This window comes from Aricia agestis, chromosome Z (assembly GCF_905147365.1).
Source record: "Aricia agestis chromosome Z, ilAriAges1.1, whole genome shotgun sequence".
NCBI lineage: Eukaryota > Metazoa > Arthropoda > Insecta > Lepidoptera > Lycaenidae > Aricia > Aricia agestis.
Window position 1 is genome coordinate 3796619 of NC_056428.1, and position 18844 is coordinate 3815462.

At 35.9% G+C, this 18844-nt stretch overlaps 1 protein-coding gene across 6 annotated transcripts in view; it reads right to left on the reverse strand.

Moving 5' to 3' along the window:
* The window catches only part of LOC121738381 (tyrosine-protein phosphatase Lar), a 459738-nt gene that overhangs the window by 38515 nt on the left and 402379 nt on the right, over positions 1 to 18844 (reverse strand). For all 6 annotated transcript variants that reach the window (XM_042130387.1, XM_042130382.1, XM_042130381.1 and 3 more), the window contains 4 exons: positions 9220 to 9345; positions 5875 to 6024; positions 3864 to 3997; positions 1967 to 2117 (listed from right to left, as the gene is read on the reverse strand). In XM_042130387.1, coding sequence (XP_041986321.1) covers positions 1967 to 2117; positions 3864 to 3997; positions 5875 to 6024; positions 9220 to 9345 — 561 coding nt within the window. The remainder of the gene's footprint in view (positions 1 to 1966; positions 2118 to 3863; positions 3998 to 5874; positions 6025 to 9219; positions 9346 to 18844) is intronic.

Below are 18844 nucleotides of genomic sequence, written 5' to 3' on the forward strand. Positions count from 1 at the left end.
ACAACCAATTTATTTAATCAAATAGCAATAGAAGTGCTACTAGACTTAAAGGATCTAGATATATTTATGCGTCTAAACATAACTCGATGACATGGTAAAATTTTAAAGCAAAAGGTCATGTGCGAAGACTTGAAGAGCCAAAGTATAAATAGCTGACGGAGGAGAATTTTTAGCGTTTGGTCGTAAAGGTTCGGGAAATCAAAGCCTGGCTACGTCCATGTCCAAGGCCGGGTCCAAATTTGTGTCATTTCGGTGTATCGTCCTTCCGTTGCAACTTGGGAATCATGATCACTAGTTTGGACGCATGATATCCGTTAGAGCTGGTTCAATTGAAAATGATGCGCCTATCACTCGTATTCACATTATAAAATTTCCCATACCATTTATATCAAATTTAGAAGTAATGGGGCGCGTCACTTCAAGTCAGACAAGCTCTAACCACCACCAAACTAGCGATAATAATCATAAGCGCCGACGCTACGCAATGAAAATACAATACACCGAACTGTTCAAAATATGTCCCCAGCCCAACACAGTACATAATGGAAGCGAACTTACATGAAGCCGCGGCGAATGTCGTAACGTCGCGGTTACGCACGCATGGAAACGAAAATAACCTTAGAACTCACAAACTTAGGAATCAGCGAAAACAAAATCCTACATACCGTATCCCAAGCGACGAATCAAGCGTCAATGATACAAGCGAAACATGAATGAAAAATGAAACTAACTCCAACTGAAACTCGTCGAGTCACTACTGCAATAATCGAACTCGACGTAAGAATAAATTTCAGAATAAAACGAACGGAAACTTTGAATAAAATATGATAGCAGCCTTATTATAACTTTGAGAAATTAGACTTCGTAACGAGCTCCTAATAACTGTAAGGAATATCCTAGGAACATTTAAGGTATAAGGTATAATTTACTTTTGTTAGCTAATTAGGCCTCCTACATGTATTTTGTGAACGAGCCATTATATTATAACAAAGCATTACGTAATTTAATGAATCACGTTTCACAATTTACAAAATTACCAAAAAATGTAGAGCAAAAAAATCTAAAACATTATTATTTTTATAACGTAATAACTAATAAGAGTTGCGAGAAAAATTCTAAATACGAATAAAATTAAGAAAAAAGTAAAATGAAAAATCAAAGAGTTCTTCCTAGAGTTAATGAAGAGAGATAGATAATTTAAATTAAGTTTAATCGCAATAATTGAATTTAAATGAAGTAGCTAATTTAGGTCAATTTAGAAGCTTGCAAAATTTAAAGCGAAAAGTACTGTTAAAGTATTATATAAATTAATGTTTTTCTAATCTTTTCAATTGATAGTCAACCGAATCGTTAATAGGTGAAAATAATAAAAATATTTGTTTTTTTTAACACGAGTAAGGATTATGTTTAAAATGGCCATGTTTTTTTTGCTCAATGTTCATGATAGATACTCATGATTGCGAAGCTGTCTATAGCATGCACACAGCAGGCCAATCGATGTCGATCTTAGGCAATCATAGACGAATATATCCCTTCGTTCACATGGAGAAGCAGCATCAAAAACAACTTTTTACTCTGCCTTGGAAGACCTTTAATTAGATTTCTAGAATGCTAGAAAATTTTAGACAAGGGATGGCAAAGCTTATCGTATCAACCAGTGCCATTTTTCTTAAGAAATATTTGTCGGATCATAGACGTGCCATCAAATAATATTTTTCTTTTTGATCCCGATGAGTATTTGAAGATTCCGAAGCCTAATTTTGTGGCCACCAAGCAGTGGAGGACCTACTAGATTATGTTACACCTTAATTTTTTATAAAACAAAATAATAATTTTGTGATCAGTGGAATGCTCACAATTTTATGTAGCGTTCAACTTGTAGCACGCGTGCTATTCGCCATCCCTGTTCTAGAGACCATTAGCAGACCCTTTAGACAATATAGAACATTCTAGAATTTATAATTACCTGTCTCTCCCGTGGTGATGACGGCGGGAGCGGACGGCGGGCCTCGGCCGATGTTGTTCACGGCGATGACGTACATCTCGTACTCCGTGTACGGCGACAGGTTCGTGACAGAATAGTACTGGGTGATCACGCCTGATATCTCGCTGAACGCCTGGTGGAGTAAAATTTGTGTGATTGTTGATGCCATTATCTTATAATATATGTATAAAATTCTCGTGTCACAATGTTAGTTACCGTACTCCTCCGACTTTACTGATTTTTACCAAATTTTATATGCAAATTCAGTAGGTCTGAGAATCGACTACTTTTTATATTGATAAGTGCATTTGCTGAAAAAATAATAGTAAATTATTACAACTCGAGACTGACGGCGTCCATTGTTTGTGCGACGGGATAGCTATGGACGTTGCGATGCCATACATGTTTAGTAACTACAATAAAATAATATTGGCGAAATACTTTATATGGCAAAACAACGTTTGCCGGGACAGCTAGTTATTATATAATAACTAGATAATGCCCTCAATTCGTTTATCGCACGGCGCGGCGGTTCCCGCCAGACAAACAAACAGACGGACATTCAGACACTGATATAAACATCGCCTGGACTTCCATGAATATTTCAAGAAAATTAGGCGAAATCTGTTCAGCCGTTCTCAAGTTTTGGTCAACAAAATTTAAAATTCATTTAAGTATATTTTAGATAGATAATGACTATGATTTTTTAAAGATTTTTGAGTGTAATACTATGTAACTTCCCGCCTAAGAATGTAAATTACTAGTCTAAGGGCGTTTGTGCACTACACGGAATTTTACCGTCCGGCGTTAATAACTTTCACGTTTGCCATATAAATAAGGTAGGAAATCGAGATGCCGCGCCGCGCCGGATGGTAAAATTCCGTGTGGTGCACAAACGCCCTAAGAGCTAGCTCTGTACGAGATATTCTAGACTCTAGATATACACTCTGTATGAGATCAAAACATCGCAAATACTGGTATCCAATACGGCATCATGTAACAAATTGTCATTACTGTACCGACGATGAGAAATTACAAAAACTCCCACTCAGCACCCTGGTTTGTATGCAAACGCTAAATTGTTTGTTCATTATTAATTAAGTTAAAATCAATTTTGTTAACACTATTACGTGATACATTTTAAATTAAATAATTTAATTTGCACGAGCTAGAGAGTTGTCATTGTATTAAACACATAATATAATATGATGTACAATGTACAAATTCGCAAAGGTTTTTAAATTAACTTTTCATTTACAGAGTTAAATAGGATTAAAATTTCGAATATAATATTTTTTGATTAAATTAGTAAAGTTTTTGTGACATATGAATGTAGTCCGTATTTACACGCACTACATTCACGTAACAAAACCTGTCAATTCCTTTTTTGCCTTCACTCACGAGCTTCGTCTGGATGCGTCGGGCATTATTGTTTTTGTTTACAATTTTAATGTGTGTCTCTCCGCATCTGTTAATGTTGTTATTATTGTTTTATCCATTGCAATAATTGATCTAGTATGATTTATTTTCCAATAGGGGTATATGATGTTTGCTTTCTAAGAAATAAAGTGAACCGTTTTGATTCTGATTTGACCGATAGTTGCTCTCTTTTTAGCACAGAGCAGGGCGAAGACGCTTTCTTTATCGCTTCTTTATAGAATCGCCGATCAATGTATGGAATTGACATTAGACGAGTCGAACGTCAACTTCAGCGAACGCTAATGTCAATTCCATACATTTTGATCGGCAATTCTATATAAAGAAGCGATAAAGAGCCTTTTATTTATCGCTTCTTCATAGAATCTTTTTTTTCAGTTTTGTCGAAAGGCCCTTTTTTTTCTATAATAGCATATTCTGCTCTAATGTACTGTGATCTAACCTGATTGGCAGACTTGGGTTTGTACTGGATGACGTAGTACTGCGGCTCCTCGGGCCCGCTGTAGGTCCAGGCGAGGCGCACGGTGGTGGCTGTGACCTCCGACGCCCGCACCTCTGTCGGCGACCCTGGGAGAGCTGAAGAGAAAATTTTGATTAGTAACGTTTTTGCCCAGCTGTGGGACAGCACAGGCTCTTGACTTATGATTGAATGGAAGAGACAACAATAATAATCTATATATTAATACGCAAGCGAAAAACTTTGTAACCCTTTTTACGAAAAATGGGAAAACGTAGGTGCATGAAATTTTGCACAGTTATAGTTTATATGGTGAAGGAGTGCATCGAGCTAATATTATTTTGAAATTATGCTTTTATCATACATTTTTTACTACAACACACACACATGAGAAATGACAGATTTTTGAGTGACAAGGCTATACATACGAATTATACTCTTTTATTTATGGTTAAGTCTGTTGACAACAAGTTGACAAATTGAAAATGGATTATATATTTTTTTATTGAATCTAAGATACTAAAAGACAATGCTTACACGGCCAGTCTGAGATCAGCCGAGTCCCAGAGACAAGGGTTGAAAAAAAATGATAAAGTATATTTTACAAAATATATATGTAGTAGTCCTAATGACATTGAAACTAAGGTCGAATTTCGACCATTGGGCGATCTCTAGTAATATATAAAAAGGAGAAAGGCGAAAGCTATATGTACGCTAATGCGTAAAAGAACTATGGATCCTTGGAGCACATGATCTATCTTAGGTATTTAGAAAAAAAAACTATTTGGACGAGATTCCTTGATTTTACAACACCTTGTATAGCGATATTTTTATGTACGAATTTCCACGTCCTCCACGTCTATACATATTTTAAAATTACACAACCAAAGCATCCTTTTTAACATCTAAGCCTTCTGTCCAATCAATAACCGGTACAAGTTACAACCGATATTTCAAAATTCCAAAATGGCGCGCTTTAAACAACTCGAAACCTTTAATCCTCCGATTCAAGGGGGATGGGCACAACAATTAATCATTAATCAGGATGACATTCGTTCCTCAACTTCGCTCGTGCAACTTCGGGCGGGCAACTTCGCTACCCTTTCAATTATAAATTATACTAATTCATTATGTCTTCCGCAATTTGTCAAATTGGCGCAAATCCCCCGCCTCGATAGCGACTGATCGGTGATTAGGTACGTCATTTTTGATTAACGTACTTATTAATGGCGGCTATTTATAACGAAGCTTAAGGCTTTAGTTTACAAATCTTCACGATAGACAAGTTGGGCGAAGATATAATTAGTTTAATGAGCGTGTATTTTTTAACTACCCACACAAAATTCCGTTAGGTAGCGTTTTCTATAACGCTAGTTAGGTACTGGAGTTGTGGGTAGCTGCGCTATTTATGTTGATAAAGAAAATATAAAACTATGAATTAAGAAAATGTTTTTACAAACTAAGCTTGCATCGATATTACAAGGGTCTACGATAATATTCCCGTTAACCTTATTTTATAAATTACTAAGAAAATACACGTATTTAATTATTGTTAAATAAAAATATAATGAACAGAAATAATAACGTCAGAATTTTAGATGTGGGATAAACAGTGAAAAAGTTTTCATTATAATATGTCATCAAGACCCGATCTAGCTATTTAGCCGCTCCGTACGTAAAACCATATAAGTCATGGGCTAGGTTTGTTGGGACTTGGGAGATAAAAGGGTGAATATTTAAATAAAATACGTAAATATTTCCACTATCTAATCTGAAATAGGCTGGAAGGTAAAATTCTCTAACTTAGGTGGTTATGGCTAATGGCTATGATGGAAGATAGGAATAAGTAAATTTTGCCACCCCTCATTTTTGCCGCTCTGGGCAAATGCCCAGGTCGCCCCCTTAGGTCGGGCCCTATAATATGTCATCCACTTATAAAGACATCAATATACCACGATATGAAGCCAAGATACCATATCTATTAAGGGTGACTTACACTGCACTTTGACTTCAGCGGTCGCCTCGATCATGCCGAGCACGCTGGCCGCCTCGCACGTGTAGTTGGCCGACTCGCGGATGTTGTCCAACTTGAGCGTGTTTAGACCCAGCGGCGGATTGTCCTCGGGCGTCAGCCATGTCGTCATACCTGTCAAGCACAAACAAAAAATTTAGCAAGGTTTAAACATACCTACCATAAGGAATAATCTCTTGTCGTTTCGTCGCGGTAACAACAACAACGCGGTACATTACTGCATTTCAAGTAGATCACGATAAATCGGATATAACTTACAAATTAAATCATTTATCAATCATGATTAACAACGAGATGACATATTAAACTTTTGAACATCTTTTTATTCTCTAACTTTGGACTATATCCGAACGTATACGAGTATGTAACATCATTACTTTAAACATATATAACAAAGCGAAACAACTTTATATTATTGCTCTGTCATGTTTGTGTCAAGATGCAATAGAATTGTACAATGTACAACATCTTAACACTATATCCAAACACACCGCAGCTCGCTCGACAGCTCGGACAGGTCTCCAGCTAACACAGACAGTATCGCACTGCACACATTACTGGATATCATATTACTTATTAGTAACGTAGCTGTTTGCGAGCTGAGCTACAAGCGATTGAATGCTATTGATATAATATTGCTATTGAATTTTCCATTTTCCAAGAGAGGGAATTTACAGGGATTTCCGAAAGTTGACTCTATTCTATTATGAAATCTTGAAATTAAACGAGTATGGTTCCAAAATGTATGCAAAAAGACTTTCAAAAGGAGAGTACTCCTTAGCCTTTATAACATCTAAATATGCTTTGTGGTTAAAAAGTGTTAGTGTTTTTTAGGGTTCCGTACCCAAAGGGTAAAAACTATTACTGAGACTTCGATGTCTGTCCGTCTGTCTCCAGGCTATATAACTCAAGAACCGCTATGGCTAGAATTCTGAAATTTTCACAGATTACACAATTTTTGGCCTAATTTTGCTCTATAATGGTACGGAACCCTACGTGCGCGAGTCGATTCGCACTTGGCCGATTATTGTTTTTTGATTTCTACTCATGAAAATGCGAATGAAATAATAAGAATACAATTTTCTGCTCCTTATAGAAAATGCTAACTAATTAAAAAACATACAATATCTAGAGTCAAAACCCCACCCAGGCAATTTCCCCGTAAAGAAATCAACCCACATTGTACCCCATAACAAAAACATCGGCATAGGATTGTAAACAAAATATTATTTTTATGCCACAAATAATATTTTTTGTAAGTTGAGGCACTTCATACTGTATTAATGATGTTCTCGTACGCGGGGTATAATGTGTCAAGTATTCCCCGTGTATATTTTAATGATTTTTAATGCGCCGCCGAACGAGTGTTGACCTGAGCGAGCGAGAATTTCGGTGTAAATTCAAAGAATCATTAAAAAAACTTGTAAACTTACAAAATTCTAGACGTAAACATCATTAAAAGTCTTAAATGTGATATTTTTAAAATTTATTTTTGGGTAAAACTTTCTTAATTGTAGGCTAGAAGTTAAGAGTAGGAGTAAGGATTTCAAACACTTTTATCTAAAATAAACTTTAGATCTTGAAAATTTTGCAGCAGACTATTTTAACTTAACACATTATAATTTTCTATAGCTTAAATACAAAATTAATTTGAATTTCCATAATTTATCCCGAATCTATTAACCTAACACATAAAAAGACCACTAACCGACAAACATTAATTAATTTCAAACATATTATAATAATTATTTTCGTATTATGAATTGATTTTATGAAACAGAAATTGTGGTGTTTGCGTTCCATCAGTTAAAAACTATTATGTTATATAATTATGGTCGCTGTTAATCATATTTTGTGTATTAACCCATAAGTATTTTTTGTTGAGTTTTGAATGCAGTTTTGTTTTAAATGATCTAAAGAACATGACTGCATTCATAATTCAATACATTTTTTTGTGGGATGATACACAAATTAACAGCATCCATATAATATAGTCGCTGTTAAGAGCGGGCTGCCAAATTTTGCCGTGTTTTCTAATAAGTATTACGATCCCGGAAGACGAATGTATTAAATGAAATTAAGATTTATTTAATTATTGTATATTTATCTGATATTTGCTAAACGGAAAACACGATTCACTTATTTTGCCTCGATAGTTATTTCTTTCTGGGCTTTTCAACTGATATCTGTTACACTTATTGAGTTACTTATCATTAAATAACTTGCACTACTAAAATCACACACTTTATAAAATAATGGCAAAAGAAAATAATAATATTGTATTTAATTTTAAGTAATAATCAAAAACAGTTTTGGGACTTACGACCTTTACATTCGTGCTATAATGCGGGAACTAAATATTGTTCACTATTAGCTGCAGCGTAAAGCACATTGCTCGGGAGCACAACTTATTTAATCATATATATTATCATGATTGGAGGATAGCGGGGTGATAACCAAAATAAAAGAGATAGCGGTGTGTAGGCGGGGCTAGCGTGCTTTGAAATTTTTGGCATCAGGCTCTTAAGCATTAGTTTAGTTAACCCACAATTTATTTGTTGTTAAATTTTCAATGCAGCTTTGTTCTAAATCATCTACAGAACATAACTGCATTCATAACTCAATGCGTATTTTTTTGTGGATTAGTACACGAATGCTTAACAGCGTTCAATATAGTATAAGCCGTAAATGAATTAAAATGAATGAAATTATTGTAATCGGATTGGAGTATTGATGGCGAGTTATTTCGTTCCATTTCGTTCACAAACACTTGTGTTTTCGGTTGAAATCGACGCACTTGTGAATTTATTAAACATTTTCCTACACCCGAATTGGACTTGTATATAAGCGTTATGTAACTACTGTTTAAAACTTTAACAACTATCTGCGTGTGTATTTCGTTTAAATTCAATTTAACTTCAATGTAAACAAAGCATTGTAGCCGTGTATAACAAAGCTGTTATACACGGCTACAATGCTAACAATTTGTTAAGTCGCGTAGTCGCGTCACAATAAGAATGTAAAATGACATTTAGCCAAGTTTTGTTTTCAATTACATCAAAACACACTTAAACAAATACAGTATCTAAGGTAAAAAGAATGTGTCCTAAAAATCAATAGTTTCGAAACCCATTCATAAATCAATGCAAACGAACCAAGTATTTCTCTTTACCAGTGTTGACCCATCTTCAACAACTAAAGTTATTAACATAAGCACCGACCACTCGCTGCAAATTTATCCCCACTTAAACTACTTTTAGGCTCACCACTGCAAACTTATCTCCACTTAAATCTACTTCTTGCACTCACCTTTCCTCCACTTAACGGTAGGCATGGGCGAGCCGAATGCGACGCACTTCAGCGTGAGGTTCCCGCCCAGCATCACCTCCGTGCGGGGCGGGGGTGGAATAGAGAACTGGGGTGACACACGCCTCACTGGCAAAAAAGAAAAAAAAAATAGTATAGTTATCAAACATTTAATACATGGGACTAATAAGGATATCAGGGTCTAATAAGGATAGCTGGCACAACTTAGAGTGGCTTTGTCAAGGCGTTAGCTACAATTATAGAGCCTTGGGTTGCCAGAACTTCACTATTTAATTACAACAGATGAATTACAGAGTTGCATATCTCTTTTAGGAAAAACCAGCGACTATGGAGTTTGGGTTACGGTAACTTTAAAAGTACGCTCGACAAGTTGATGGTCAATTTTGACATATTTTAGCTCTCTCCAATACTACTACAAAATATTGTTGTTCGATTGAAAGAGATTGCAGTACTTAACAACAGTAGTAACAGTAATCTTTAACTACTACGATAAAGTTTAAAGTTGTCGATAAAAGTAAATAGTTATTGAACGTTTGAAGTCATTTCACATCTTCGCTTAAACGAACCCAATTTTAACAAGAAACCTCAAAGACCGAATGAAATTGTTTTATAACTAGCTGACCCGGTTGTAATGGTAGTTCTTTATTATTTTATTGAAGTGACTAAATAATAATAGTACCATAGCAACGTCCATCGCTATCCCGTCGTTTCATTTGTCAATGCGTCGCACTTGAAACAAGAGTCGCCATCAGTCTCGAGTTGTAATAATTTACTATTATATCAACAAATACACTTATCAACGCTTATTAATATAAAAAGTAGCGTTATTTTATAATTACATATTTGTGGATTAGAAGATAAGTGTACGTGTCGTGACATGAGTATAATATTTTACCCATCCCAAAATATGAAACGCTGCTAAAGATATTTTCACCAAAGGAGGTGCAACAGTTAAAACATAGTCCTGCTGACATAATTATTATCCGTTCTAGTAAAAAAGATGATGATGATAACACCCACGAGGAAAACATGGCCGATATGGTATTAGCAGGGAGAGCTGATAAGCTCGGCTGTTACTGAATTCCAGACGCGCATTACATATCTTTTTTAGTATGCTCAGCCGGCGAATGTTCATAATTTATTAGCGGAATGTGAAAAATTAAAACAAAAGGTTTTTTTTATTTTTTTTAATTATAAAATTGGGGCCGTGTATGGACTGTTCTTCCATATCCTTTTTTTTGTTATTTTATCATTTACATTTTTCGCACCAAGGATAATTGAATTAATATTATAAATCTTATATCTTTCAACGAGCAATTCTTGTATATATATATATATATATATATATATATATATATATATATATATATATATATATATATATATATATATATATATATATATTTAATAGAATAGACAAAAAAACAAAGGGTGTTAGAATACAATTATTTTATAATCCACCTTAAGTCGTAAAGAGTTTAAGGTATACAGCTAAAATAACGGACAGTTAAAATGTATTCATGATGGATCTATTTTAGCGTCTACGAAGATGTTAAGACTACTCATCTATTATATTAATACGCGAGCGAAAAACTTTGGATCCCTTTTAGAACTTAGAAACGTAGGTGCATGAAATTTTGCACAGTTATAGTTTATATGGTGAAGGAGTGCATCGTGCTAATATTATTTTGAAATTATGCTTTTATCATATATTTTTTTAAGAAATAAAATATTACACACACTACAACACACACACTAGGAGATTTTGATTATTCTTTTATTTATGGTTGAAGTCTGTTGTCAAATTGCAAATAGATTTAGTTTTTTTTTATTGAAACTTAAATACTGTTAGACAATTATTACACGGCCAGTCTGTCATCATTCTTATGGTTTATTATTTAACAGGACCACAAAACTCAACCTCAACAATATCTAGCATTAAATATTCACTAAAAACCTTTATTAACACTTTTATTACATGAAATATGCAGACCGACTCCTTTGTTATGTCCTAGTAAGTAGGACATAACGTTACACGCTTTTGACGCTTATATACACCGATATAAGGCTCTCTCCAGTCTATAGTATCTCAATGTAGAAAAGTGTTGAAATTTGAAACTTATAATTTATTTTTTTATTTGAGGTCGAATTCGACTACTGGACGATCTCTAGTTTTTTCATAATATATAACGAAATTAATCATTAATATTCGTTTATGATTGCCATGAACGTCGTCGATTGTGTAGGCTACATACAGTTTTTCATGGTAGCAATCAAGATTCTTCATGAAAGCCAAGAGGAGCCTTTTATTTACCTATTTATTACTATATTCCTACTTAAAAAAAGGTTTAATAAACTATTAAAGAAATAAAGGAAAGCAAAAAGCTAAAAAACACAAGTCCTAAAGTAACACAACATGCATAATATTATTGCATATTGCTCCACGCCTTTAAGCGAGCGAATTACTGACAACTTTTTTCGTGTACAAAAATAAGCGAAGACAACGACAATAGTTGAGGAGGGGAAATCCCCCTCTATTATTAATACGGGGACAATTTTCCGGAACATTCTTCGCCTTGGCTAATTTTAATTACGCGAAAACAAAGTGGGCTAGCTCTCGCCGGCTGCCTTATAAAAGAATAATATTCATCTCCGCTGAGGCATCATTTCGCTTTTCTTGGAGTTGATCTAAAGTGTGATGCGCTTGCAGCTTCCTTGGCTTATGTATTATAGAATTAATTTTATAATCCTTAAAAGAAGGTTAAAAATATAATATTATGGAAATTTTAACAATAGCCAATTGTGCTATGCTATGCTTGTGTATCTATATATAATCCAAAAATCCCATCAAACATCATAATAACCACATGTCTGATTTTTGGAGTAATGATATAATAATTATTGGCCAATTACAACGCGTTTAATGTTGGCCTCACATTACTGACTCACGAGGCTGCCTTGCAACCGAATCAAACCAGACTATATTTATAAGCTGTCTACAGAAATATTCCGCGAGTTATATATTTCAATCCGAGAAACGAAAAGTTTAATTTGGTTAAGAGTTTGCTTTTTGGAGTATTTTCGACAAATACAGTAGGAATGATTTCTAGTCACGTGATTTTTTATTGTCAAATAGAGTGAAACCCAATTTCTGAATATAATAAGCTAATAATAAAGTCCGCTACTTCTTCCGTACTTGTACAATAAACTATGCTAGTGTGTAGGTCCCTAGTATACGAGTATTCTTAAGACGACTTATTCACTTCTTCCGCATTCAAATGCATCAAAATAGCTTTTTTAAATAAACAGTTGATGTCATATTATTCTGAGCTTTGCTCTTCGTTCAAGGATTAATTTTACCATTGGGAACTATCCTTCAATTAAAATGAAACTGAGCCCCTAGCCAACACGTTTTCTTTATGCATATTTATAGAATCATCAATCAAAATGTATGAAATTGACATTGGGGAGGCAAGAGCGTGTAAATAGCTCTCGCCTGCGGTTAAATTACAAGGTTCTCAATTCGAACCTTCAAAAAAGGGACACTCTAAGAATGAGTATATTATTTTATTATGCGGCTCCCAACACTAAATTCTGAAAGCGCAATCGGCCACTAACCTTCTAAAGTAGACAGTAGAGGCTCCGCAGCTTACAGCAGTCATCTATCTTGAAACTCGGTCGGCCGACCACACAAAAGTTCAAATATTTTGATCACAGGGACTCCGCAAGCGTTCACAATGAAAAACACTTGAAAATTCAGCTGGAACTAGCCTTTATAATTAAATGTTCAAACACTTACGGATTTTGTCGCGGAGCGCTTTTATTAATCCCGACGTTTCGGCTACTTTACAGCGGCCGTGGTCACGGGTACGAATCTTCGGGTAGTTGAAGAACTTCAATAAATTGGACGCCTGTCACCTCAGTCCACCCGTGACGTCGGGATTAATAAAAGTGCTCCGCGACAAAATCCGTAAGTGTTTGAACATTGTAATATAATGAGTGATACTCGCGTAAACCTAAGAAATCATTATGGAACTAGCCTTATTAGGAAAATTGTCAGAACAAAATTTTGTCGTATGCTAGAAAGCGGCGAGCGGCGGGAGGAGACATCGAGTCTTCTATTCATCTGTCCAGTATTAAATGAGAATCTTCCTGTCATCTGTCAAGCGTCAAATTATGTATCTTCTTCGTCTTCTTCTGATACTCGGAAACTCCCAAACTGAACTACATCAACAGTAGCGACCAACGACCCCAACCCAGAGTGTCAGTTGAGAGCCTTAATTATTATTTAATAAAAAGAAAATATATATTATATTATAATAAAACTACGTGCCCACCCAGACATGTCAATTCCATACATTTTTGATCGGTGAATCCATAAGAAGCGATAGAAAACATGTTGGCTACGGGCTCTGATCTAGCTAAGCTTTGAGGCACAATAACAATAAACATATTATAGTTTCAAGCACGAACGTATACTTTTTAATTTGGGTAAATTAATTCAAACCGTCGACGCGATAACTCCGCGCCGTAATTGTGTTCAGTTCGTACGCAAATGTGTACACAGCCTTAGCTGAGCTGGTCAGCTTGACACACCACGTACATACTTTTAGCGCCTTAGCTTGCACGTAACCAGCTGCACGGGGCAGTTCAACCCCTATTCCGACACCTGAAAGTTCAAATCACCCTAGCGAGGCCACCGGGGGCACCGCGTGACTGTAATTAACATAATGGCCGGGTAAATGTTTTTCTACTTTTATCTTTTCTTTGTGGCGTTTACAAAGTAGGCACTTCGGGCCCCGCCGCCCCCGGGCACATAATAAATGGCAATTATGTCAATGTTTTATTTACGCCGGGTATTGAAATCATGTGCGAAGTGTTCGCGCTCGGGAATCTAGTCCGCCCGGTGCCGCGTACTTTGGAACAACAAAAGCCGGTCAGGGATTGAAATTCCCCGAAAGATAGGCGGCGAAATCTAATTGAACACAAAGGTTCTTTTGTCAATCTCCTTTAACGTAGTAATATTAAAGCGAGTGACACTCGAAATTACCTTCGGAATAACGGGAACGAAGGTAGGAAAACGAAAAGCTCCAGCCGCCGCGAAACCTACTTTCGAAGCTTTAAAATTCTCAACAATGACCGCAGCCCGTAACGAAGAAGGATTAAGATTTAATAAAGTTAAAGTCACGATTTATGAGATGAAATTTTTAAGTTGGCTTAAAAGGGGTGGACTAAAGTTGGCGCGAGGCACGTCCCGGTCTTAGCGCATTTTTCAACGGTCAGCCGCGGCGAGAATAACATTACGATCTCTCATTGATACGCAAAAGATGTTCCGGCAGGCTTATTCTGCGCACGTCACCGAAAACACGCGGCGCGGTTCGCGGCTTACGGGGATCCCGCTTCAAAATATTCAACGCGTGTTTAATGGTACACATAAAACTTTTCACCTGTGAAAAATTTTAAACGTTAAAAAATCCGGCGGGGAATTTAGATTTTTACGCCCGGTCGAATTTCATAATTGCTCGCGATTTGTGTCAATATAAAGTTTTGGGCGGGACTCGAGCACTTGTTATTCCGGCCGAAAGTCGGTCGACTCGGGCCAGATATCGGCTGTGTACTCAGGCCGGAGTTATCGAACTCGACGAAACGTCAATAGTCATCAATAATAACACCAACGTTTTGGCAAGTGATCAAACAAGGGTACCGTCTAAATAACGATTACGGGGTGCGGGTGTTTGATTCTCGACGGCCACAGATCATGGCGAGTTGTTCTCGTATTTCTCCAGATTTCGTGTTTGCTAGATAAATCATCATAGCCCAATAACACCCCCACCACTGGAGGGAGGATCTGCACTTAGATTAGAGTTGTTATTGGAGGAATATAATACTTGAAAGTAATCATTTTTGATTGTGTCTCCTGAACTCATAGAATATCCCAAAGAGTTATTCTTCTACAAAGTCAGATTCCTTATATAATTTCCACGGTACGTATCGTACATTTTGATCTATTGAGCAAATAAAGTCGTAAGCAAAATCTAGTTTATTAAAGTCGCTCTCCAGAAAACCAAGCGACGGAACTAAACTATTGCTTTATATGTAACTAAATAGATGTCATAACTTCTGAACTATTATTACAGGGATTCAAGAAACGTCGGAACGAAGACAGCATTGACTTGTAAAGAAAATAAATACGCTAAAACAAGTAAGTGCACAGAAAGCTAAGTTCAAGCACAAAGAGGAAATAAAAAGGTTTAACTAGTTAGAAAGGGAAAAGGGAATTACAAATTACGAGACGAAAAAGCCGGTGCACGAGTATGAAAATACGTACAGTAATATGGATCTACATACAATATGAAATAATGTAAAATTTTTTGAATGACTTATTTTAGTAGTCATTCTCTTATGTTTCAGGGTATTGCTACTTAAGTTTAAGAAACAATTTTATGTAAAGTGGATAAAAGAGTTGATTTTAAAAATCTAGGTAAAGTAAATTGTGAAATTTCATGAGAGGTAAAGTAAATAAAGCCTTTAAACATTACTAAATATTTTAAACGTGTTAAGTAGACGACCAAAAGATCGATGCTACAATCAAAACCTACAGTGATTACAAAATATACTGCATAAAATAAGTTTAGGGGGACCACCCATTTTTCCTTCATCCATCGATCCATTCCAAAGGAACTGTTATGATCTGATTTCTTGGAAAGGAAATTTCCTTACCAAGAAATCAGATCATACCAAGAAATCCATGAGTTTACCTGTCCATTATAATATGTGAAAATCCATAGGTTCCAAGTGAACGGCCGCCTAAATAAAAACAATTGATAACATTTTCATACCTATCAACAGAAACTCACCCCTCTGATGCGACTAACTTACATACTCTGTGCCCACTTCACCACCGTAAGAAATCTCCCCCACGTATTCAAAATTCGTGTATACATCCACTGACCTATTTGTTAGGTTTCTTATGCGTTTATTATTAATTTTAATGCCCCCGGCGTTTCGGGGTGTTGCATGTTCAAGGGTAAACTATTGTTTGGCTACGGACGTGTTCCGTTTTATAAATACGCCACTTTTTACCCTTCTACGTGCTTCACTTTAGTCGTCGTTAATGACTGGTTCTGTATCAACTGTTTGTTTTACTCTTGAAGCTTCTATTGTTATCTTTAGCTTCTCTTATACTTATACCATTTTAAGATAACTTTTATGTTTTCTCGTGAAACTGTTTTCTTTGGGACGCTAGTGTTATATTTTGTTTTTATGGTCAATACATTTTTAATAATAACTTTGAAATTAGATTTCCTAAATCCACAAAATTTAATCGGAAAATATAATAACTTGTAGTAGAATGAAAGTCACATTCGCAATTTGTTGACGAGTGACACCACTTTTACCAGGATACAAACTACTACAGAAAGTGTATCTTGATTCTTATATTAGCATATTTCAGAAAATATCAAAGAAAATTCACGTTACGAAGTTAAGTCTAACAATAAGTTCGAGTTCGGCGGCAAACAAGGTGGAGCTATACTTTGTGTACAATGATATATGAGAAAACGCTAGATTCAGCGCTCCTAATATAAAGGAACAATTTCGATAGAATTACAGAAATGCCGTAGATTGAACAAATACGCGGCCAATACGGAAAATATTGGAAATCCAGTTTATTTAATAATATTATTTAAACCTCGGTACCGTGCTTTGGTTTTTGCTGAAAACATTTTATCATCAAAGTTTTCATCTGCCAGGAACGCAAAAAGCTATAGTTGGATGATTACAATAAATTGTAAAAATTTAAATCTGAATTTCTGTTGGCTCACGATGAACCAATAAAAGCGAACGGGCGGGAAGGCATGGCCGACGTTGATTATTATAAATGTTATAAACACGTGAGCATCTCCATGATACTATTTATTAATAATAAATTATACCTTAAGTCTTAAGATTTTATAGAAGAACAGAAAAAAAATAGAGAATAAAGATTGCGACATTATGGCAGATTTATTGCCATTAACGTTTTTTTTCTTGCCAACACAATGAGTCACATCATGTCTAACTTTGGTTGCATATATCTTGCTATACAACGTAAAATTTGCAACTCTATCTCAATGGATATAGCAAAATCTGTAAAGTTTCCGCTTTTAATTCGGTCATTCCGAATGATTACACAGACAGTGGTTTCGACAAGAGCCTCTTTTGTAAACGCGAAGCTTTTCACCCAAATGAAATATTGTTCTCGTAATCCTTGAAATTTAAACGTTCCGACATTTAAAATAACAGACCTTTGAATGTTACAAACTAAATACAGGGGCGGATTAGGATCAATATTGTCTATTATAACGTGAACGTGAATAATGTTTGTTATATAATATTATGGTTATTGTGATGATTTAAAGGTAAATTCTGTCTGTTTAAAGCAGCTCTCTCGTGGGCACATCGTTGACCAATACAAGTGATTATGACCGTTTATGGGGTATATTAATCGATGATTGGCAAATATATTGGCACATATTATGATATGGGCCATGATTACGCAGCTGACATGCCCAATCAAAAACGAATATGCCGATCTACATAATCATTATCACTTGTGTTTGTCCATCATGGACCAACTTGCAGCCGCAGTATAAAGCGCCGCGCTGCAGCGAAAATAACGATCGCCATATGTAATTTTAAACGGCATGGCGACCCACCCGACAGCGGAACCCATTCGTTTTGTGCAATTAAATGTTATAGACTACACCATTCTGAGTTATTCTACCCCTTAATAGACCTTTACATCAACGACATAAAGACCACTCTCATCCCAAAATAACTTACAACTCGGTTTTTCCAAAAAGGTTTACGACGGGACCTTTTTAATTATGAAGCCGAAATTATACTTCGTCCCGCCAATCGACGCATCCTAATTACTGGAAAGGGTTTTATGTCCGTTGGCCATGGGATATGGAAAATTAAAAAATCCAAGTAAAATGACTTCGTAATCGGAGGATATGAACCCGCAATACAATCCGGAGCAATTAGGAAAACGTGTCACCGGTGCTGGCCAGTGGCCTGAGCGGTACACAACATTTGTTGAGGCTCATGCAAAATGGTACATCATCTTCATTTAAATTAAATGTTAAGAGTCCGGGTGCCATCGCAATTCTCATTAAATTCTCATAAATATTCTCGTATGGGAAATGATCTTGGTATTACGTTTGTAAGAGAATAATTGCGATGGCACCCGGACTCCTAAGACACCTTCAAATATTCTTTTGCGGACGTTTTTATTTATTTTTAATTTCTGTTTTGGTTAGGCCACGACATTATTAGAATGTTCTAGAAAGTGTCCAGAACTCCAGAACATTCTAGAAACAACACAATAGGGAACGTGCGCAACGAAGGTGCTGCGTACCTACATGACGTCTCCTATGTTGATACTTGTATTCTTTTATCTTCTAGACATATGCCACCTGCCGGGCTAGCACGGCCACCAGTAGAAATACGAAAGTATGGACAAACTGTGGACATAAACTTAAGGTCCGTTCCGATCTTTACCGCGGCTAATCGCGACCGACAAAAATTTCAATTAAAATGCCACTTAATGACAGACTAAGTATAA